This window comes from Aethalodelphis obliquidens, unplaced genomic scaffold (assembly GCF_003676395.1).
Source record: "Aethalodelphis obliquidens isolate GAN/ISIS:26980383/991018 unplaced genomic scaffold, ASM367639v1 scaffold80, whole genome shotgun sequence".
Taxonomy (NCBI): domain Eukaryota; kingdom Metazoa; phylum Chordata; class Mammalia; order Artiodactyla; family Delphinidae; genus Aethalodelphis; species Aethalodelphis obliquidens.
The window spans coordinates 38,120-63,447 of NW_020838024.1; the positions used below are offsets into that span (position 1 = coordinate 38,120).

General features: G+C 36.3%; 1 protein-coding gene across 2 annotated transcripts in view; it reads left to right on the forward strand.

Annotated features, from left to right (window-relative positions):
• The window catches only part of FYB1 (FYN binding protein 1), a 34,766-nt gene extending 22,569 nt beyond the window's left edge, over positions 1-12,197 (forward strand). For both annotated transcript variants that reach the window (XM_027092657.1, XM_027092658.1), the window contains 3 exons: positions 7,007-7,040; positions 9,681-9,712; positions 10,500-12,197. In XM_027092657.1, coding sequence (XP_026948458.1) covers positions 7,007-7,040; positions 9,681-9,712; positions 10,500-10,522 — 89 coding nt within the window. In that variant the 3' untranslated portion in view covers positions 10,523-12,197. The remainder of the gene's footprint in view (positions 1-7,006; positions 7,041-9,680; positions 9,713-10,499) is intronic.
• Positions 12,198-25,328: the final 13,131 nt, after the last annotated feature.

Genomic DNA, 25,328 nt, shown 5'->3' on the forward strand with positions numbered 1-25,328 from the left:
ATATTTAAAATTGAATGGCCAACATGGCTGTCCCATATCAGCTCGGTAAGTCTGCACGGAAAACACAAACTTTGAGTTCAATTTTAATGACAGGAAGGTGACTCAGGTACAGGAACCGAAGTAGATGTTTTAAGAATAAAATACAGTGACTCAAGGGTGGGGAAAATGGATCTAAAGCTTTTATGGAAGGGGTGTGGTTGGCTTTAAAAGGAAAAAATGGAATGTGGGTGCAAAGGATAACAGGCAGGGGTATGTAGTGTTACGACTTGAAGGTTACTGGAGATAATTCAAAGATGGAGCTCCAGAAGACAAAGAAAACCCCCATTCAGACCAGGATTTGTGAAGATGTACCCCAAGGAATAGTCTTAAATGCAGAATAACTACATGCTTTAAAAGGTCATCAAAATATTTTAAAATGTTCAAATTTTTAAAATTATTAAATAAGTTATGATAAATATATAAACTGAGTATTTTCCAGGGTGATTATGATAGCATGAGGAAATTCTCATGATACAACAGTAAGAGGAATAAGAAGCCTGCTTAAAGTAGGATAGGATTTATTTACAGCCATGTTAAAAAATATGTAAATAAAAGAAACCAAACTAAAATCCTAATAGTGGCTGATTAGGGTGATGGACCTAAATGATATGTTTCCTTCCCTCTACTTTCCAAATTATTTCACATTTTTCACAACAGAGAATTGTTCTAGTACTTGTCATGTGGACCTTTCTCCAGGGGAAAAGCTTCAGATTTATCTTGACCTGCTGTCCTGAGATTTCTGTCCCCGCAACAAATCCCATCTAGAGCAATGCTCCTCGACTCCAAAGTACATACACTTCATGTGGGGATCTTGTTAAAAATGCAGATTCTAACTTAGCAGGTCTGAGGTAAGGTGTTTTCCCAAGCTCGCAGGTAATTGATGCTGCTGGTCCGCAGAACATACTCTGAGTAACAGGATATAAATGACCTCAACAACAAACATGTATAGATACAGATGAGCAGATGTAGATTCAGCATCAAAAACAGAAATTCAGAGGAGACTCCTACCTAGGAACCAGTAGACCCTACGAATGAGGAAAAGCAACAGCCATTCTGGGATAATTTGTAGTCTGCTATCATTTTCTACTTCGACATCAATAATTCTAAATACTGCTATGAATACTGGAGGACTCCTATCCTCTTAGAATTTATCATCTGTTAAAAATGAGAGGTGAAAACATTACATGACATTCTGGTAGATAAAATCAAGAGTTCCTTGTACCTTTTATCTTCTTTTTTTTTTTTTTTCTGCGGCAGGACCAATGCACCTTACAATTCTCAAGCTCACTGATAACTAATTCAATTCTTAGGTGGTTTTAGGGTCCACTTCAGACAGAATGAAAACCAGATGATTATAGCAGTAGCACTTGCGTACTACGCACTTGCGTAGTTGTTTTTTATTTATAGACTTTCTTTGGCCTGGACTTTGTCTTAGTTTGGCTTTCCCATTTGGGAGGAGATTCTGGGATACTCCCATGAGCACATGGAGAAGTAGACTGGGAAGAGAAGGCAGCTAATAAAATCTTGTTAATAAACTGGGAAGAGAAGGCAGCTAATAAAATCTTGTTATCAAAAAAAGGTACACTTGGGTAGTAGGAGCTTAATCAGTTGGGAAATCGGAGTGGCAGTGTTATCCCATCCGGTGGGAAACAAACTGGGGTACTTATACATCAACTCTGTGTCCATCAGGAATTGAAGCCTACTCCTGGGCAGGTGGGAAGGCCACCAAGAGCATTTGCGATTTCATTATTCCACAATTCAATGATCATATCTGCTTAATTTCCCTTTTATTTTTCCAAATCTCTTGCTTTTCTTAATTTTTCTAAAACTGCTGGTTAGTCTTTCCTTGAACTGGATGTTTAATTTTCTTAATTTTAAATCTAATTTAAATTTCTTAATTTCTGATCTATTCCTCAAATACCTCCATAGGATTTGGGACAATTGTTGTATGGATTTAACCCTTCCTCACCTGGATTATTGCAATAGCCTTTCAAATGATATGTCTCCCTTACCCTTCTCTCAGCCAATCCACTCACCATACTGTTACCCAAATATTATTTTTAAAAACATGAAGTCTTTAGGGTTAGTATATAAAACCCTTTGTGATCTAGCCTCACCTTCATCAACTATTTCCCATCTGCAACTAACACTCCAGAAATGTAAACTACTCATTTGTCATTCCCTGAATAAATTATGCTATTTCATCCTTCTATGCTATTTTATTCTACTTGGAATGCCCATAAATTATCTATTAAAAACAACCCAGTTGTCATCTAAAATTGGAAGCACACTCACTCACTCCTCTGCAGCCACCCTAACACAATTAATCTCTCCCTTGCTGCACCATGCCACTACTGTTATTGCTGTCACTGTCCTTACTGTTTTTCCAATCTATTACTCTTATGAGACGGAGCTTGAGAGTAGCTTCAGTGAAATGTTCTCAACATTGTATTGCCAACACATTCTACACTGCCTGGCACCTTGTTTGGGGCTTGCTGAATTGAGTATAACAATTTGGAGATTGCAGTTGGATAACCAGATGAAAATCTGACATACTGACATTCACAGGAAGAAGTCCGTTGAATAGTTTAACTTGTTAGAAGACAGAACTTCTCTGTCTTAGCCATAGTGATGTGGTTCACTTGTTGTGTATCATTTGGGAGACTCTGAACCTTTCAGTTCCTTTTTTCTACATCTAATTAGCAGTAACGACATTTGCAGTCCAACATCATGATGACCCTAACATTTTCCTTACTTTCTATTCTTCTTTAATCCATCCAAAAAAAAAAAAGAAAACCATAGTTTACTTAAACCTAATTTGTAATGATAGATATGAGAGGCTAAATCATTAACAGTAATCCCTTCCCACTGTGGAGTAGAGTACAAGCCACTTTTACAGGCATTATCACATTTGATCAAGTCTCACCCACTGACTTGTAGAAAAGCACATTGTAGAGGCATTGAGATCTTAAATATATATTTCTGGCACATTCCCAAATGTTTAGAATTTCTCGCTAATATTTGTGCATGTTCCTCAACTCAAAGTCTCATAAGCTGTGAGTTTTCCCACCTCTTGTCACTGGAGAAAATTTTTCTACAAAAAAGTGTGGGATGAGACATGAGCTGAGTTATTTGTGATCAAAATGTTGTCCATTTCCTTTGGGCACCAAAGGAAGGGGAATTTTAAAGGTGCTTTGGGTGTCCCCAAATCCAATTGATGATTTCTTTGCTTAGGTAATTTTGGTTTCGATTTTAAAACAACACATGTTCACTGAAGAAAATTTTTATATTCAGAAATTTAATGTCACCTGATTTGAAGCCCTAAAAATAAGTAGGGAGAGAAAAAGAGAGAGGGAAAGAGAACATTTTTATAGAACTAGGATAATAATTTATATTTAGCATTATACACTGCATTTTGTTTTTAATTTCTATTACATTATGAGCATTTTCTCTTGAAGTCGGACGTTGTTCCACTTGCCTTAGTAAATCTATGCAGTATGACTTCATTGTTTTTAAACTGCATGAGGCCAAATTGAGTAAGTTTAACTTTATTTCTGGACTTGCTCACAACAAACGAAATAATAAGGAAATAATAAAATTTGTCATTTTTATTGAGTAAAAAATTTGAAAATATTAGAACAAAGATATTTTTTCCAAAGATGGTTTTGTATATCCTTGGTAATTTTATATTCACAACACCCTTCTGAAAGGTGAGTCATTAGTCCTGCGACACATCTGCACTGTAGCAAGTAAATGTTTTGGGAAGAAATTAACTGGCACAAATGGTGGGTGGGTGTTACTTTCTTAACCAACTCTACCCACCACATATTTCAAAACATTTGTGTCAAGTCGCTGTGTTCTGCTCTATGAATGTGAGATTTCCTAATGATAATTTCATATTATCTGTGAGCATACCTGGTGTGCCAGTGCCCACGATATTATAGAGCTAACTAAACACAGCAGCCACTCTGCATGTTACAGAACTATGATGAGGTTTTCTGTTTATTTCATTTGTTTGTATTTTTCATTACATTCCCTATGATGAATGTTCATGGAACATGTGAGCAGAGAACATTTTTCTACTGCAAAAAAAAAAAAATTGTGTCTAGGAACTATCATGGAGAAGTGGTTTAAAACTTCATGGTAAGACACTTGTTTTGACACTGCCATGAATCATGCTTGTAATAGAATGAAGTTTCAGCAGAGATTTTTAAAGGTACTAGACAGCAAAACCTATGCTGTATTAAAAGTCGTTAACCCTACAAAAGTGCTATATAATAGTGATTTCATAGTTTATGAGCCCCAAATGATCACATCATTTCAGGGAACGAAAGTAGAGCAGCACAGTACCATCCCACACCCCAACCCCTTGATAAGTTTGTTCTTAAATAATATTCACAATCGTTGATGTTTATGTAGCTCACACAACAACAAAAACAACAAAACGGCAACAACGTTAGAGCCTTCAGCAAAAGAAAAAGCTGCTCCTTAGAGCTCTTGAAGAGTCAAGATATAGGAGGAAATGTAATAGGGATTTGAGAAGCTAGGAAAATATATTTTTTTATAATAAACTTTGTGAGGTTAGGTAATTAAGCTCTATATCATGAGTTATTAACTTTGGTCATTGAAAGGACTGTTTTATGCCTAATTACAGATAGTGTTTTATCCAGGTCTACACAATTTTAGCATAACTGAGTTTTAAAAAGTAGATGACCTACAAGCACAAGAAAATAAAATCCTTTTATTTCCAGAAATGGTGATTATATTCTCTTTGTTTTGGATTTTGTTTCTCTTGACCTTCTAAATATTTTTTACAAACAACAACAGAAATATACTTGAGGCCAGAATAATTCCAATCTCTGGCAATATTTTCTTACTTCTTATACATTTCTCTAATTGTCTACATGTTAATTTTAGTTCAGACACTTTACAAAGCCCAGACAACTCACAATGAGATTGATTTCATCGTTAAAGGCTTCAGTCGTTATTTTAAAATTATTAATTTAAACATGAATATCAATGGGAACACTTACTTGTATTGTTTTATTTTCCAATTTGTTTTAAGAGAAAATTCAAAATGAAAACATAACCACCAATTTTAACTAACGAAAAAGAAAAACTTTGTGACTCTTACTGTCTGTAGAAATGGTTCACACTTTATGTTAGCCCTAAACAGAAGTACAAGTAAAGACAGACTTCGATTATTGGAAGCCTGACACAAAATCCACAATTTGTTCAAAAAGTCTGTTATTTGCACAGAGTTTCTCTTTTGAGAGACACACATAGAGCTGAATTTGTTAGAGATGAGATTATCCCCCTTTAAGAATTACGCTAAATGATGATGTCTACCTTACCTTTTTTTTAAAGTTTGTTAACGTGAAATGACTGAAAGAACTGTGGAATCAAAGTCTACCCAAGGATCATAGATATTAATTTTAGATGACCTTTATATTAATTTTTCCACTTCTTTAATTGAAATAAAAAGGAAGGTATAACACTGTCTAATTTTTTATACTCTGAGAAAAATATTACTTATTGTACTTTTATCATTTTATCATTTCATTACTGCCATGCTGCAGGAATTCAGAGATAACTTTGATTCTTTATTTTCCAAATATGATTCTTATGAACAATTTTCATCAACAAGTAGTTAATTTCTTGACAAAAAATTTTGGTGGAATTGATTTTACCCTGGAATATTTCAAGGGAAAGTTCATTCTCTTAATTTTTAATCCACAATTTCAGTTGTATGATTCTAACTTTTAAAAAATTTTGCATGTTAAATCAATGGCAATACGTAAGTTTATTAACGTTTACGTAAGTTTATTAACGTTGGTATTAATTTTTGCTTGTGAGCTTCCTGCTTTATCATTTTTTACACATTTACTCTGATTTAGAACCAAAACTAGATCTGAGGTGGAGCAAAACCAATAGACTGACTCAGTGAAAGAAGTTATTTAGAAGCTGTATTGACAAGACTATAAATGGTACTAATCTCAAACATACAACAGTGGCTAGGTGCTAACACAAAACCAATAATTCCAAAGGCTAGTAACATTAATTAGATGTCAGCAGACATTTTCTTAAGAAAAACAGCCCATATTTTTTCTTCGGAGTATTTTGCACAAGAGGGGCAAAAATAAAGTGAAAAAAAATCTTTGCTTTCTTGTATAAAATGTTTATTTTCCATTTAACAGAAGAATCACTAGAATCCCTGATACTAGTGCTCTTCTAATAATTATTTATTCCATGAAAGATGAAAATGCAAACATTGACGCTCTGTCAAATGGCAAAAGCAATAGTGAAAGCTCTTTCACGCTCATTATAAGAGAGCTGTTTTGAAACCATTTAGAATGCACACTCCCCCAAGTAAACACTAGATTGCGGATCTGAAAGGGGAATGGAACACAGTTCTGACTGTTCAGTATAATAAAATTTGAAAAGTTAAGTCTTAGACCTGGTGATATTTAAAATCCCTACCTGTGACCTACTTTTTTCATAGGAGAAATTATGCTTAATAAATTCTTAAAACTGTGTCAAGTGGGTAACACCTTAAAGAAATAGATTAAAATGTGAAAGAAGATTGTGCTACAACCTACAGTAGCTTAGAAAAGAAAATATTGGTTTTTAATTTAAGGGGGAAAGGAGGAAAGATTGTAAATGGAGGAAAAGAGTCATGTAGGAGAGAGAGAGAAAAAAAAGTTAGAGAGAAGAGGAAAAGTTATAAAGCAGAAACTAACACACCATTGTAAAGCAATTATACTCCAATAAAGATGTTAAAAAAAAAAAGGAAGGAGAGAAGAGTGGACACAAATAAGAAAAATAAGTCATATTTGGAGATAGATATAATTATTCAATATATTATATATTCTTTTAATTATTAAATTCTATTTCAATTTCTTTAAAAATAGTAGGGATTTTTCAAGTTTGTACTGTTAATAAAATTTATTTTCTTTTTCTTTCTTAGACGGTTATGTCCTTCGGAGTCACTTGGTAGACAAGTAAGCCCATTTTCTTCTACTACTATACTTCCGAAAATAATTATATGCTTTTCTTTAAGAAAGTTTCCTAATATCACTTACATAATATAATCTACTAAACTATCATAAATAAATTTTAAAACAATATGCTATACTAATGTCAATATGGTAGTACCCATAACGAAGTTAGTTTTGATAAAGTGTCACTCTTTTAAATATAAAGGAGGAGCCCTTCTCACTCACGATTATACAGTTCATAGTTTTATATATTCATTGGATACACACATTGAAAATATTGGAGACAGGTCAAAACCACTAACACTTTGCATTTCACTAGCTATTAATGCAGTTGATTGAATTGAATTAATCAGGTATCAATTAGTGTCTGCAGAGTAGGTACAAATATCACCTGTTAACGGTTTATGGCTTGGCGCCTAATTGAAGGCTTTTCTTTACTCACACTAGGCATAGTAGAGTATTAAGTTGCCTTTTTTGGAAGCATGCCAGAAAAAGATAGTGGTCAATGATTCTTCTATTTTTATGAATAGGACATTGTCACAGTCTGGTACTAGTGCTATTAGAGTCCACCCACAATGTTATAAGATCCTATTCCAAGTAAACCAGTGCAAGAAATGAACTCCATTATCAGGGTAGGTCATATACCAATACAGAGATTTACAGAATTCAGCATGATTAAGAAATCAAGGAAGATTCACAAACTGTATCCATAAATAACCTGACACCAATCAGAAAGAGGCAAAGCAATGTTAAGGGCTCTGTCAGCAAACCAGGAAAGAGTCAAAAGAAAAATAATCACAATACTTTTATTTTCCTCAGAGCATTAATCACAGTAGTAGGTGTGGGACTTTTCAATAGGTTTTACTCTATGAAAGATACAAATTTCAAGGAAAGAATGCGTGACAAATAACGGGACCACATCTTCATCAGTGATTACTACAGGACGATTAAGAGAGAATTCAGAAAGTGTACTCTCTAAGTAATTATTGCTTTACTACCTATTGAAGTGAATACTTAATACAAGTTTATTGAATGAATAATAGAAAAAAATCTGTTCTCTTTGCATTTGTATCAGATTTCCATTAGCCAAATCCTCCCTCCATCTCAGAGAAAGGATCCAAACAGAAGACCTAGGGAACTCACAGCATCTGCCATAGTTGGCAGCAATTTGAAAAGCCTGCTGCTGCTTCCATGATAAATGCACAGAGGTAGTATAGGAACCAAGAGTAGGTCTGGTCTAAATGACAAAGTCACCTTACATTTGTGTATCCTACGTTTCAAGGCTATATTAATATTTATAATTCTTTCTACTTTAATTACTTGCATATCATTCTCTCCTCCATTAGATTATAAGTTTCTTGAAATAAAAACTGTGTCTTACTTATATCTCCTGGTACATAGGAGGGACTCAGTGTGTGTGTAGAATAGAATATTTCACAAAGATTCAGGACCAGATGAAACCTAAAATGTGTAAAACTCACCAGAACGATTATTATGGCTGCCGCCTATAACCACAAATATTTTTTAAATTATATAACATAAGAATCACCATACAGTGACTTCCTTGGCAGTCCAGTGGTTAAGACTCCATGCTTCCAATGCAGGGGACATGGGTTCGATCCCTGGTCGGGAAACTAAGATCCCACATGCTGCGCGGCATGGCCCAAAACTTTAAAAAGTAAAAAATAGGACTTCCCTGGTGGCGCAGTGGTTAAGAATCCGCCTGCCAATGCAGGTGACATAGGTTCGAGCCCTGGTCCGGGAAGATCCCACATGCCGCGGAGCAACTAAGCCTGTGTGCCACACCTACTGAAGCCTGCGTGCCTAGAGCCCGTGCTCCGCAACAAGAGAAGCTACCGCAATGAGAAGCCCGCGCACCACAACGAAGAGTAGCCCCCGCTCGCCACAACTAGAGAAAGTCTGGCGTGCAGCAATGAAGGCCCAACGCAGCGAAAAATAAAATTAATTAATTATAAATAAATAAATAAAATATATAAATAAAAAATAAAAAAAGAATCGCCATACAAACCATATCCTGGCTGCTTATTTTGTAACCAATATTTATATATTTTAAATTAATATTTACAAATTATAATTAGAAACATTGCAGAAATTATGCACCCATTTCCTATGCCAAATATTTCTGTATTTGATTCAACATTTGAAGTTCAAGTGAATGTAGTATAAATCTGATATTACTGAACATAAAGAATCCATCACAGTTTTGGATTAGGGCCCCCAGTGGAGTACTGTGCCATGATTTTTCAGTTTGTTCAGTTCAACAAACACTACTGACCAAGGACAGCTGTGTGCTAGGCTTATAGTTCTATCTAAAGATGAGTAAGGCGAGGTCTATGCTCTTGGGGCATGTTTTCATTGTTCTGTATGTCTATGATATGGAATAAATTTTGTGTGTGTGTGTGTGTGTGTGTGTGCGCTATAAGAATGAAACAGAGGATTCGATTAAGTCAATGAAAGGAGATACAGATGAATATGAAATTTCTTCCCACTTATAAATGTAACTTCTCACCCTTAAATGCCTTATGTCACATAAAATCACATTATTAAACTTATAACCTAAATATTGCTTTAATGTTAAGAAGATTCTTTCTTTAAAATAAAATTTATTTTCTACATTTACAGTGATGGAGAGATTTATGACGATATTGCTGATGGTAAGTCTCACGTGGCACCCAGCACAGAGAACAGTCATGGTGAATTTACTGTTCTTACAAATACTGAAAATAGCTTGCTGGATTAATTAGAGCCTTCCAATCTGATTAGAATTTGAATCACCTGAAAATGTTAAGAAAGGTAAATGCCATGGTATAATGAAATAAAATTATTTTTGAACATGACTGAAAATCAAGGAAAAATCTCTTATTTATTTTCTTTGAAAACAAAAGAATGAAATATTAGTGTATTTTTCATTATACCATGAATCTTAATAAGAATTGCTTTTATCCACAAAAATATTTGTGCCTCGACAATAAGTAGGTACTTATTTCATAACCTGTATTACTCACTAGTATTATCTAAGCATTGTACATTTCTAAATTATGATCTAAAAAATTAATCTCACCTGAAATGAAGCATAGTGTTAATTATGTTCCTTTTAGTCTCCTTTTAAATGTATGATTCTTACTGATACCTAGTATTTTCAACCTCATTCAGAATTACTATCAAAAAGTACATTTAATTAAGTACCAGGTAAAATAATCTTGAGTCTCATTTTGATAGAGAATAGATTTGTCCAGAAACTTTGTTTGGAAAAGTACACTGAGCAATGAATGTTAAATAAATATATGGCCTTCGATTTAAATGCTTTTTCATAAAGTGAGACAATTCTCCTATTTTTATCCTAAACCAGGAGAGTATGAATCATTTACATTTACAGCGTTGGAACACTTAGAGGATGTGTATTTTGTGTAACTAATTTAAATTTGTATTTTCTTCTTTTAGGTTCAATCTACGACAATGACTAGTTCTCAGCTTTGGTCATTCTGCTATGTTCATTTGATGACAATGTGAAGTCTGTGTTTTAATTGGCCTATGTTGTCGGGTATCATAGAAAATGAATGCACAAAACTAGTTATTACCATTTGTTATAAAATTATGATTATTTTTATACATTTTGAGATTTTGGACTTAGAAAATGATTTCCCTGCTTAATCAACATCTTGGAAGACTGCATCAATGAGATGTAAGAAATATTAAATACCCAGTTCTGCCTCAGCTACAATTATATAAGCACTTCTTTTAGACCATCAATAGACAACTCTCCCTTCCGGAAAAAAAAAAAAAAAATCTTTTGAGAAAAAATGGCTGTTGTCTAAAGAAATATAAAGAACAACAAAAATATAAGGAAGGAAATTTTTAAATTTTTCATAAGAAGAAAAACTCTTGTTTGTACTTCTAATGATCCTATCTTATATTCTCTATTCAAATTATCTATCTTTTAAAAGGCAGGGCTGTCTCCACTCTTACTGGTGGGTTAAATGTTTTCAAAAATTATAGTAGTAGCAGAACTTTTGTATAAAGTTTACCATATAATTCTGTTTAAAGTACTGTTGTAACTAGAGTAGATATGAATGAAGACCACCCCAAAATTATGAAGAATGGAAGAATGGAGTTCAAAATTAACTAGCCTTTTATGGCATCTCTTTACTATGAAGACTCTTTTAAAGGTTTCTGTTTTTGTTTCTCTATTACCTCTATGGAAAAAAAATTTTAAACCACTTTACTGGAAAGTTGGCCAGCAGAGGAAATACAAATTAATAAACCTTAGCGTTTGGGCTGGGGTATTTCCTATTGGTACGTACTCAACCAAAAATAACCCAAAAACAAAATGTGAAGCATTTGGGTTCCAAATGCTAAGAACACTAGACACCACGATACAAAATGCAGAAACCTAACACCCAAGAAAATAGCATATTAGGAAATTTTTTCACAGCTTCCAAAATATGAATTGAGCAAATCCTAATGCTGGCTCTGCTATTAATGAGCCATGACGTGTTACTGGATAAATTATTTATCCTCCTCCTAGTTTTCTCATCTGCAAATTTCAGGATTAGACTAAGTCAATTTTTCCCAACGTTTTCACTATCAGTTACCTCAAATGTCTATAATCCTCCCTCTACCCTAGCTCTGTGTTTCAGAAGTTTTGCTGATTTTTAAAACTCATTGATTAAACAATGATTAATGCATTATCCATGTTTTAATATTGCAGAGGCCCATTGGAGAGTCTGAAGAGTAGCCCCACTGAATTGAAATAATTTCAAGTAATTGTAAAGGAACTCAAAGGCTTCATGTGGGTAAAGTGGGATTTCTATTAGGTGCTTTGAAATTTAAAAATAGATCAACTACTATTGTTCAATGTGTATACTCTGGGGGTCTGAGGCCCCCAAATTAGAAGCCACTAATCTCAAAGACCCCCTCCAATTATGAAATATTTTGGTGTCTACTTTTTGATAGGGAGAGCCAGTATTTGCTCACATGATGAATTTATTTTAATACTAGATAAAATTACAGCATCCAGAAGTGGTTTTTGTTTGTTACATTTGGTAACATATATACAACATACACTGACATTACGTTTCCAGTAATTTTATCTTCTGATTGAGAATGGTATAAACTCAATACAATGTCAGTTTTTGGGTTTTTTGTTTGTTTGTTTGTTTTTTTGCTGTACGCGGGCCTCTCACTGTTGTGGCCTCTCCCGTTGCGGAGCACAGGCTCCAGACGCGCAGGCTCAGAGGCCATGGCTCACGGGCCCAGCCGCTCCGCGGCATGTGGGATCCTCCCGGACCAGGGCATGAACCCGTGTCCCCTGCATCGGCAGGCGGATTCTCAACCACTGCGCCACCAGGGAAGCCCCAATGTCGGTTTTTAAAATTCTAAATTATATCAAGGGTATCTTTCAGAGTTATGCTTTATACACCAAGAAACAGACACATGTTTATGAAAGATTTATATGACAATCATCTTAATATAAAAGAAATATCTGAAGTATTAATTTTAATATACTAAATATTATTTCTATTATGGTTTGATGTGAGGAATTTTGTCATGTGAGAAGAGCGACAAATAAATAATACCTTCAGCAGATAACTTTGCCTCCTACTTATCAAGAAATCAAGGCCATCAGCCCTTCTGTCCTGTAACTTGATCCCAAATCTATGAGTCTTTGAGCCCATTTTTACCTCTTTTGATTTCCGCCTCAGCGGATGGGGTGGTACCTCCTGTTCAAGACCAAACCTTCCACCACTGGTGCCTTTGATACTTTGCCTCCTGTTTTGTGGTAGAAATTGAGATAACCAAGTGCAGTTCCCTTTAACTTCCTACAACGTTCAACCTTAACCCTATCCAGACACTATCCCAGAAAATAAGATGTCACTGCTTAGAGTCAAAGCCACAACCTGTTATCTTACGTCTTTCTACCTTCTCTGGAGTCTTCTTCCTCCAAAATTAATTCATTCTCAACATCCCTCTTGCACCTCTTCCCCAACCCTCTTTCCCTCCTTCCCTTCCTCTTTTCTATCTTTAACATCTTCCATTCTGCAGATTCCCTCTTCTAGGCTTACAAACATACCGAAGTCTTTCCTATTTGAAAAACAGCAGGAAACCTTGCCTCGAATCCAAATACCTCTCTAACTACAGCCCATTTCTATCTTCCTTTCCTCATCTCATTGTCTTAAAATAGTAGGGTATATGGAATTCCCTGGTGGTCCAGTGGTTAGGGCTCCCATGCTTCCACTGCAGGGGGCACAGTTTCAATCCCTGGTTGGGGAACTAAGACCCCTACATGCCGCCCGGTGTGGCCAAAAAAAAAAAGTAGGGTATATGTGGCAGCCAGGAGAATGTGCCTCACAGACTTTCAACCACGGAGAGCTTAATTAACCGAAGACCCCGGCTTCTGCACTCTGAAATCCATCCCCACTGTTGTGCCAATGCCACGTTTCCCACAGACTGCTCCTGTGTAGCCAGCAATTGAGCATGGCAGGCCTGTTCCTGAAAGATACATAAGCTTCCAGCAGCCTGGCTAACCCTTCCTTATCCCACGTAGCACTCTGAGATGCTTCTACCCAATCATCTCCCCCTCCTCCCTTCATGCGGTCAGACTTGCGCTGCTGCCTGATGGCTCCTCCAGCCTTCCCCACCTCCCTCCCATTTCCTCTGACACATATATTTGTGCCACCCTCCCCCCCCCACACAGAAAATTACTACACTTTCACTCCATCTTGGTGTTTGCTTTCCAGAGGACCTGCACTGAACACAGTAGCGCTGGAGAGTTTGTAAAAATACACATCCTCCTCAAATCAACTGAATAGAATCTCTGGGGAAGAAACTTTTCAATCATTATTATTATTATTTTATTTTATTTTATTATTATTATTTTTTTTGCGGTACACAGGCCTCTCACTGTTGTGGCCTCTCCTGCTGCGGAGCACAGGCTCCGGACGCCCTCACCAGGGAAGCCCTCAATCATTATTTCTAATTGAAGTATAGTTGATTTATAATGTTGTGTTAGTTTCAGGTATACAGCAAAGTGATTCGGTTTTACATATATATAATCTATCTATTTTTCTGATTCTTTTCCCTTATAGGTTATTATAAAATATTGAGTATAGTTCCTTGTGCTACACAGTAGAAACTTGCTGGTTTCCATCAATTTTTAATTAACTCTAAATATGAGTTTAATGCTTAGCCAGGTTTGGGAATCCCTGGCCTCTATTCACCCTCTGCCACATTCTTAAGTTATATTCAATCTTCAACTTGCTGCAGTCTGATCTCTGCTGCAATTACTCTCAAGTCAGCTCTATGTGGATATCCCACAAGTACCTCTAACTCATGTGACTCAAAACTGAGCTCATTCTCTTCCCCCTTTCAGTTGATGATCCCTCTTGTAGATTCTATCTCAGTGACAAATGTATCATCCATTTGCCCAAGCTCAAAACCAGAAGTTTCTCTGCTTCTGCTCATTCATTCTCAGTGTCCAATGACTCATCATTAAACAGAGGTCCCCAAAATAAAGAGTCTGTCTTACTTGTTTTATACTCCTATACTTTACATGGTATTTGAAGCCTTTTATTATATATTTGACAATGAAAATATAAGTGATGCCTGCAAAGAATGTGTTAATCCAGTAGGCTGCCACTGTAATTTTTCCTTAACTGCTGTTTCAAATGCCATAAGAGGTTGAGTAAATTGATGGCTGAGAAATGCCAGTTCGATTTATCAACATGTGGATAATAGGTGACCTTAGAAAGACTGAAGCAATCAAGCCCAAGCTGACTGCAATGGTGCCCTGCGTTAGGAAGCAGATTCTGGGATAGAGTTTGGAGTATCTATTAGGGATGAACATCTGTTGAAGGAAGGGAAAGAAACATGACTGAGCAGAGAAAGCAGTTAAACTGGGATCCAAGCCCAACATCCTCAGCCAACCAGATGGGGGCCTTCGGAATAAACTCTACCCAGGCCAAAATGGCCAGTCCTTTTACCTCACTCATCACCATACATGGGCCACCCTGGGAAGGGCATGACCTTGTGCAAGATGACACTGAGTCTGAGGCAGACCCTGAAGAAGCAGACAGTTTGAGGCAGTCTGCAGACCACATTCCCCTCAGCTGGGCAGCGAGTACTTCCTTGAAGGAGGTTAGCATCCCATGTCCACAAATGGACTGAGAGGTGAATGGAAGGTTAGAAAATTGAGACAGACATAATGGACACCTCTTTCCAGAAATTTTACTGCAAAAGTAAGGAAAATGATATATAAGTAATAGCCAGATGGGAAAATAAAGTGAAGAAGGGGCTTTATTATTTTGTTCTGGGGAATAGATTGTTTGTTTCTAAGACAGAAAAGACTTGAGCTTATGCAAAACCAGATGGGAAGGATCCAGTTGGGAGAAAAAGGTAAAAAGATGGAGGATTGGACAGAAATAAACTGCAAATTACAATTTTTTTCCCTGGCAAATTATGTGTCATTACATCTGTAAAATGCTAAGCATTGTTCTGGACACATCATAAGGACTCAAATATTATCACAATATTATCACTCAAATATTATCACTAATTTTGAAATACATGCTGATGCTTGTCACAATTATGCCACATACTTAAGGGTTTATTTTAGTGACTACGTATGTCATTTCTTCTGCCTCCTGCTTGAGATTATCAGCTAAGTTACATAACCTTGAATAAGAATCTAAACTTTGCTAAGACTCAGGATCTTCATTTATAAAATATGAAAGTACGTACTTTACAGTGCTGTGAAAATTAATTGAAACTATGTACTTAAGCATTTAGTACAGTGTCTGACCCATATTAACTTTTTCTAAAAGGTATCTAGATACACTGTTTTATCTTTTTTTAATATTATTTTATTTATTATTTATTTTCCTTATTTCTTTTGGCTGCGTCAGGTCTTACTTGTGGCACATGGGGTCTTTGTTGAGGCATGCAGGATCTTTTCATCACGGTACGCAGTCTGCTCGGGCTTCTCTCCAGTTGTGGCGTGCGGGTTTTCTCTCTCTAGTTGTGGTGCGCAGGCTCCAGAGTGCGTGGGCTCTGTAGTTTGTGGCACACATGCTCTCTGGTTGAGGTGCGCGAGCGCAATAGTTGTGACATGCGGGCTTAGTTGCCCCGAGGCATGTGGAATCTCAGTTCCCCAACCAGGGATTGAACCCGTGTCCCCTGCAATGGAAGGTGGATTCTTTACCACTGGACCACCAGGGAAGTCCCTGACCCATGTTAATGTTATCATTATCACCTTGCTTGCTTGTTTGCTATTATACGTTTTGAACATGTCAACTGAATGGAATTCTGTTGAGATGAGCATTATTTTAATGATGGCAAACTTGCTCTGACTCCCAGTTATTTACCAGCTGATATTTGAGAGTAATATAGAAACACTTAAGATTAAACACAATAAACAAAAATAAAATAATAATAAATAAACCCAATGTCTGAGCCAGGTCCAGTTCTTGCATCTGAGTTTCAGGTTACAGTGTGGACATCATTTTTTATTTGATATTTCCTGCAACTCTTAGGGAGACAGGCATCCTGGTTTTCATAATAGAAACATCTGTTTTCTAATTCAGTGACAGTTTTCACCCTGTTTCGTTGAGGAAAATATTAGGGGCTTCCCTGGTGGCGCAGTGGTTGAGAGTCCGCCTGCCGATGCAGGGGACACGGGTTCGTGCCCCGGTCTGGGAAGATCCCACATGCCGCGGAGCGGCTGGGCCCGTGAGCCATGGCCGCTGAGCCTGCGTGTCTGGAGCCTGTGCTCCGCAACGGGAGAGACCACAGCAGTGAGAGGTCCGCGTACCGCAAAAAAAAAAAAAAAAAAAATTAGGCTGTGTATATGTTCTCCTAGAGTAGGCTGGGGCATAGTCACAATCTTCAGCTTTAACTGCAAATTTGGTAAAATAATGGATGTGCAAGAGGCACCTCTTGTCTCTGGGGGTTCATCTGCATGTAGCAATTCCTCTCTGTCTCCACAACCTATTGAATTAGAAGAGTTTTGCAAATGTCAAAAAACATGTTTAAACACCAACTTATTAATGGTATTCCTACTGAAGTTTAGATAAAGATTCAGAGTTCTTGACTACAAGTAACAGAAATTAACTATTGCCTTTACATAACTCACTCGTGAATCAAAGTCCCTAGAGAGAGAACTCCATTGACTGGTTAAGTCATGTGCCAGCCCACCTGGTGGGGGCAGGGAGGCTCCTAATGCTTTGGCTCCCAAGTGAAAGAGAGTCACCTAGAATTAGCCTCTCAAGCAAGACTATACTCAAGATAATTTCCCAATACAAAAATCAGAGTGCTACTAACAAAAGGGGACCTAACCTTGTCAGTAAAGCAGGCAAGGTATGTATGTGTGTATATGTGTGTATATATATATAGTTATATATATAGTTATATATATAGTTATATATATTTATATGAAAGACAAAGATATATTTTGTTTATATATTAAACACATAGTAATATTTCTCTTCTACAAGGAATATATATATATATATATATATATATATATATATATATTCTCAGTTTCCTTGAAGAATTTGGTCTTCTATCTTTCCTTGCTCACTTTTGATAGAGACATAGAGCAAAGGTTCTGTCCTATAAGAAACACCATAGTGCCAACGTGATGATCACTGGCAACTGATATTCATCTTTGATGTGGGGATAATAGAGAATGGTAGGGACTGTGGCAAACAGTAGAATATAAGCTCTGTCTACAGGAGTCAGTTGCTAATTATACTGGATATCTCCTGCTTGGCCCTCGAGATCCCCCCTCCAATCCTTTCCACCCTGCTCTGTGCCCCTCAGGACTACAATTTATGGGCTGACTCAAGAGGCTCCCTTGACTTATAGCTTCTGGTTTCATTCGGCCACTGAGGAGCACTACCAGACACAGACAGAGAGTGAGGTTTGGATATTTATTCCTTTGGCTTCCTCCCTGAGGCATTGTCATGAGCTAGCTGTGTCCTTCACCCAAAGTCACAGCTCTGCCAGACAGCCTTCTCCATTGTGCTGCCTCTCTGGTTCCAATGCTTCTCCCTCTGCTTCCTCTGAGATTGCAATCGCTCCCTGAGGTTATACCGGTTCCAGGCTACTGCTCTTTACACTGTGGTTTCCCAACACACTGTCCACACATGTGTAATCAATCTCTTAATCAATCTCTTTATTAAGCCTTCCTCAAATTCCCCAGTTTGAGTTTGCCATTTGTTTCCCACTTAGGCCCTACTGATATATGACTCAAATCTGTTGGATTATGGGCCTGTTGTCGGAAGAGTCTCCAATTTTTCAAAAGAAGTGATATCAAGGTTTATATATATAATTCCTACTTTTTTTTTTTAACTGCTGATTCAAGTTTTCTTAAAAGCACTATTCAGACCAAACAGGTTATCCTAGTTATTATCCCAAATTATTATGGGCCAGATTTGACCCATGGGGTCCATCTGTAACGTCAGCCATTTATGATGGGAAATAGATGGAGCACAGGCCACTCTATAGCTATCCAACTTGCCAATAATGAGGGGCCTTTTTGTGTGAGTGAGTGGTGGACAAAATTTATTTAGTGTCTATAACAACCAGATTAGATTATTAAACTTCCTTTTTTTTTTTTCAATATGGATCACAGAGGCTTGCTCTTCCTTCCTTCCTTCCTTCCTTCCTTTCTTCCTTCCTTCCTTCCTTCCTTTCTTTCTTTCTTTCTTTCTTTCTTTCTTTTTCTTCTCTAGTCATTCTATTGGTCTGTCTTCAAATCCCTTTCTTTTTTAGTGTCCAATATATCATCATCTAATGGAGTTTTACAATTTTAATATTGTATTTTTCATTTCTAGAATTTTCACTTGGTTCTTTAATCTTTAATCTTCACTTTAATCTTTCTTTCCTCTATTCAGTGAGACTACTGTTCTCTATTTGGTTTCCACAGCTTTGTGTTTTATTTTGAAAGGTGTCCTCAGGCAAAAAGCCAGAGAGAATGTTGAGTTCACCCTATTTGTTTCTTATATCTCAAGGTCATGATCCACACTATCTATTGTCCAATGCTTAAAAACGGTCGTTCATATATTTTGTCTAGATTAATAGTTGTTTATTGTGGGAAAGTAAATCCAATACCTATTCTCCATCATGGATGGAATCAGAAATTGTTCATTAAAAAAAATTACCTATCTATCTATCTATCAAGATATCTTTTTATATTCTGCTTCTGATCATGATATCTGAAGTCCATGGGCTATAATTCTGCTGATTTTTATTTCTATTGATTCTTACTCATGGTGAATTTTTCCTATGAGTTTAATGATCTTTGACCATGAACTTTTATTTGTTTGATCTTAAATGTGTAGAGTGGGTATTTTTCTCCAGAAAGGATTTGTAATTGCTAATTCTGGAAGCCAGGGGGCACTACCAACCTGGGTCCCCTTCGGTCCACTTCTAGGATACTGGGTTTAACGCAGAAGTGTCATGTTCTGCTTTTCTACCTTCTGTTAGTTGCTTAACCTTCAAAGCCCAGGTATACTATTGGCATTTGCCCTCTAGATAGCTGGGCTTTTCCAGTTTTCTATTTGTTCAGTGTTGTTCTAATTTTGGTACAGTGTTAGGTTTTTGGTTTTTGGTGGAGAAGTTTTGGAGATTTATTTTAGCCAAAAAAAAAAGAAAAGAAAGAATAAATTAAGCTATTGGTATTTATTATACAGATTAACAATCAACCTGTCATTTGATTAGTAGGTTGTATTGGCATGAGTCATGTAAGGTATCCTGAGGGAAAACTGGTGGTTCTGCAACTCAGGGGAACTCACAACACTCGCCTAGGAAGTCTTTTCACTTGGGCATATGTCCATATATCACATCCAGATAATTGGATTTAAGGAGTATATTTTAAACTATCTTTAACAAAGTGGATACACGGTTTATAAAGAATCTTGCAAAGGAACTATGTGTATGTAACACAAAGAATGAAAGCACAAGCACAAGATTTTAAAATATGGAAGATCAGATATTCTTATTCCTGATACTAGCACTTTAACAACATCATTACAAGAAAAAAGCAATGATAATGTAATCAGATGTCACAATGTCAGCCAACATTTAAAAATATTGAAATTATTAAGATTATGTGAAATATAAATTTATGCACATTATCCTTTAATATTATTTAACTCTAAGTGTATACTGTTCCTTAGGATGTTAGCTAATGATAGTATAAAGCTATCTGATTAGCAAAATATTTAAAAATATTATGCAGATAATTGAAGATATTATGAAAATAATTGTTTCCTGTAATGTTAGAAGCCATGCAGTATTGAATTCATTGCTTTACAGAAAGATCCTTCTTTTTGTCAACAAAGAGGTCCATACCAGTGGGGAATATAGTGGCATTTCCTGCTATGGTAAAAAAAAATAGCTTAGAAAACACACAAAGAAAACAATTTGTTGACAAAACTAAAATGCAGTCCCATTGATCAACCAAAACAGAAAAAGGAAAAGAAAAAACAAACAAACTGAAGACTTGAAGAAAAAGGTACTTGAACAAATAGGCATTATGGAAGCTTTTCAGTGCAGTTGGATGGAAGCATAGATGTTTCTACACGTCTCAGTTTATGGTGTTTGCTAAATTCTGTTCAGTGGTAAAATACACCAATAGCTACTCTTTTTCTGCACGACCAAAGTAAAGGTGTATCAAAGAATATATATTCTTATCAGTAAACAACTTCCTTAATAAAAACAATGTTTTATGAAAAAAATCAACAAAGCAGTTGTTATAAATGATAATTTAAAAGGGATTCACAAAAGAATAGAAAAATGCAGTTTAGTTTTCACACACTTTGAAATGAAGAGTGACTATAAAAATCTTTTGTACCATGCAGATGTCTGATATTTATTTAGTGCCAAACTGTTTTTCATGATGGCTGATGATTTCCAGTAGCACTGTATCTTAACAGAAATTTTAAAAAAATATTAAATCTAAACTTTCCCTTCAAGGTAAATATAACAATAGCTAAGAAAGTTATTAATTTTCAGAGAAATTTGTGCTAGGAAGAGAGCATTTAGATAATAGACATTTGGAAACACTTCCATAGTTTTGTGGATTTTTTTCTGAAAACAAAAATATAAATGTGTCATCTACATAAAGTTTTATATCTACACTTAAAAATCATGGAAACAGAGTTTCTAACATGCTTAGAATCTTTCAGATTAAGAGTTTCAAAACCATTCTGAGATCATTTGCTAAACATTTCTAAATGTTATGCCTTCCAGTTTGCTATGAAAATGAATTGACACTAGGGAGGGAAGATGGACATTTAGTAGCCAAATTACATTAAAAAAATTTCTTTGAATGGATGGAGTTTGGATGGATTTGAAAAATGAGTGTTATGATTTAGAAACTGCAGCCAACAGAGTAATTCTTCCACTTTTAACTTTGTATTTTGTGATTCCAGCCACTAAAACTCAATATCCAAATAAACTCTTAGAATTGGACTTTCGAATTGCTGTACCACAAAGATTTTAACAACAGATTTTTTAAATAATGAAGTATATTCAGCTCCTTTGCTTTTGTTTTTGCCACTAGTAAAGCAACATAAAAAATTACTTTGAACCATTTTAATTTCATCTTTATGTTTTATATTCTAGTAAATAAGAAAGTTAATACACATGTATTGGAGTATGTGCACAAATGCACTTTTTAAATGATTTGTTTGTTTATACATAAATTTTGGTAGGTCCACTGCTTAACAAATTATTATAATCAAATGTTTATAATTGTGGTTTAGGGTAGCCAACAAAATTTCTCTAAAACAGTTTTCCTTAAAAAATTTTTTCATAAGTAAAAATTTGTTTTAGAACAATTAAAATGAGAAAAAAAAAGATAAAATCACTCACATTTCTACCAACCAGAGATAATCACTGTTGAAATTTTAGTGCATACCCTTCCAGATTTTATGAATTTGTGCATCTTCTTTCACAAAGATATGCTTATACTTCATTTAAAGCTGTTTTCATTGAGGGCCTTTATATCTTACAGAATTTTTAAAAATTAAATTTACACGAGATTTTGGGACAGAGATTAAAATTTAAAGGAACAATACTAAGAGGCAACTTTGTGAATCTTCATAATTAACCCTGTGTAGAATTATAATATCTGTTTAATTTAGTCTATTGCCTGTCATTTTAATGGCCTTTATCTAGATGTTAAATGTGTGGTTTAACTAAGAAGAGAAATTACCAAAAAATAGACTGACCAAATGTTGTGGTCTTTGACTTGCTTTATCTTCGTATGGTCTATGTAATAAGGCAGATAGATAAAGGGAACAAAGATTTTGGCAAGGCTTTGTTTCTCTTCAATGTTATCACTGTATCTGAAACATATAATTTGGTGTATAAACTAGAATTATTAACTGTATGTAATTGGATAGGGAATAGAACCCAGAGTGACTATCAATGAAGTCATTGTATCTTCCAAAACAAGCAGTTATCTTTTAGAGGTGTGGTCCTGGACCTAATCTCATATAACACTTTTTATCAATGACTAATACAATGAGAAAAAACAGTCATTCACACAGTAAATGAAACTTAATTGGGAAATGAAAACTAAGAAGAGGAAGTCACATTCTCAATGACCAGATTAGAACCAAAATGACCTGGAAAATTGGAGAAGTAGTAAGAAGTAAACAAAATGAGTAAGACAGAGGAGTGGGCTAAAATAAACAGGGAAGAAAAACAAGTTTCAAAAAGAGGAATGGCTAGCTATTGGCAAGTTTAGAAAATAACTTAGAGATTTTAACAACAAGCTGACTAAGATCGATAATGTAGTGTTATGATTTAAAAAGCAAACATAACATTGTAAAATGTGTTCCTTACTAAAATTTACCGAAACTCCTGCTTCCTAGTTGAAAGTCTTTTGCAAACACTAAGAACGTGTTCTTTTTACCAGAAATGCCATTCACCTTAAGAACAAACATGGAGATCACAGCCAGTCAAATGACTGGGATAGTAACAGAGGAAAAAACTAGTTTCACTGTAAGATGTAAGTCTTGGAGAAAGATGATTTTTTTCCTCCTGAAAGAGATGGAGTAATTGAATAATGATCTTTAAATAGGAGCATATAGTTATAAAGATGAAAAACTATTAGATTCAGGCTCTCATGTACCCTAAGTACTTTAAAAGTGGATCGGTTGTTCTCAGTTTTCACGAAGACTGAAAAAGAAAATGAAGTTAAATTGTACTGGGAAAGGGTTAATTCAGAATAGATAGGAATTTCAGAAATAGGGTAAAAGGGGTTGGTTGAAAATTGAAACCATTCTAAGAATCTGGTAGAATTTTCATTGACAGATTTTCTACTTTTCTAAAATGGTGAAATGTGATACATAAAGAGATGAAATACAAAAATTTAATGTCCTATCCAGACCTCAAGTTTTGTGATTTTTGCCTTAGTCTGTAACTGCTTGGTAATGTCAGAGGACATTTTTAAAAAGCACTCTAAGTGTGTTGCCTCCTTGAATCTAAGAGCAATATCAGCAGCAGATACTGATTGCAGCTCTCCTAAGAAAAGGACCTGGAATATACAGAGAACAGTATCCTAAGGAAGCAGTGTTCCTCTTTTATTTTCTTGATGATGCTACCCTATGCTGCTTTTAGTTTTCTCGTTAAAGTTTTTACTTATTTTACAATTGATATGTATTAATTATAGGACATTTTACAAGTACAGACAAACGACAACAGAAACTGTATGTGTAATTCCACAATTTAAGGAGAAAAAACAAGTTAACATTTTGAGATACATCTCAGATTTTTCTCTCCATACATAGACATGTAAGATATTTTATAAAGTATACTTTTAATTTGTTATGTATTTTAAGTGTTTATAAAAAAAGGGAACTTTGTAATTTCTTGCTTGATTTAATATCATGAACAGTATTTCCTATAAACTAGACCTGCATTGTCATTTTTAATGGCTGCAATAATTTGCATAATCCCTACTTTGGTTATTTAAGTGTTTCCAATTGTTCCCTATTTTTAACGACTGCAATTGATATCTCCAAATAGCTTTTTTTTTTTTTTTTTAAACAGCAGAAAGAGCATTGAAACAAAGAAGGAATCCAGGGCATTTACTCAGCTACCTCATTATTTATTGAACACTTATTTATGCTGGGCACTGCATTAACTAGTAGCCGGGATAAGACAGGTTAAGGCAAGATCACTGTTAATTAACCTCCAGTCTCATGGAATATAGAAAGACAAGTGTCGAGGAACAGGAGGCGACAAAACGCTCACCCCTCTCTTCAAAGTTAATCTAGTTTAAGAGAAAGTTGCTGGGTCAGGGGCCAGGTGTATATATATTGATTAAAGTCTCTACACTTAATACTTGTTAGGTTCATCTGTAAAAAATATTAATCCACAACTTCCACATTGCCCATTGTTTCAGGAGCTACACAGAGGGGAAAACCCAGACAGAGGCTTTAGCAGCTTCTCTTTCCAAGCAGAGAGGAAACCCTCTCCTCGGGCCTCCAGGGCCCCGCGCGTGCGCGGGAACAATCCCACCCACCGCCAGGGACCACCACCCGGCACTCCCGACTTTTCACCCCGTTCTCGGGTCCTACTACAAGCGGTCAAAAGCAAAACTTCCACCCGACTACTTCCACTTAGAGAAGCCAGCCTGGCTGAGTGTGGCTTTGAAGATCAAGTGCAAGGCTGCTTAGCACGGTGGTCAGTGAGGCTGGAAAATAAACTTTGTTACGTGTTAACTTGGTTGGAGCAAAGCGACTCTAGGCAGGATTTAGTTACGTTACAACTGCACAGTGTTTTGTATTTTTGTTGTTGTTGTTTTAATAAAATCGTTTTAATTGACGAATAAGGAAGGAGGGCTATCTCAGGACTTGAAAACAATCATGCAGGATGGTTTCAGCAGGTGGCCAGCCTGGCGCATGAAGGCCTCCTCCCACTTCGTGTCGGTTTTGACTACGGTTTCCGCGGCGGCTGGAGGGGAAGCATCCTCCACGCTGCAAACTCGCATCAATGGGATTCCCCTCGTGGGAAATGCCCCCTCCTGGCGGACGTGCTCCCGGAGGGCCGAGCGCGTCGCCGCGCCCTCCGCCTCCGGGACGGGCGGGCGCGCGCGCGCGCGCTCCGCAGACTCTATCAAGATCCCGACTTGGCACCGCACTCCCTCCGCGCCCCGGGCTAAGCCGGCACCACCCGCCGCCCGCCGCCAGCCGCCGCGGGGGGCGGGCGCGGCGCGAGGGGAGGGGAAGGGGTTCTCGCGCGATTGGGCGAGGTTTC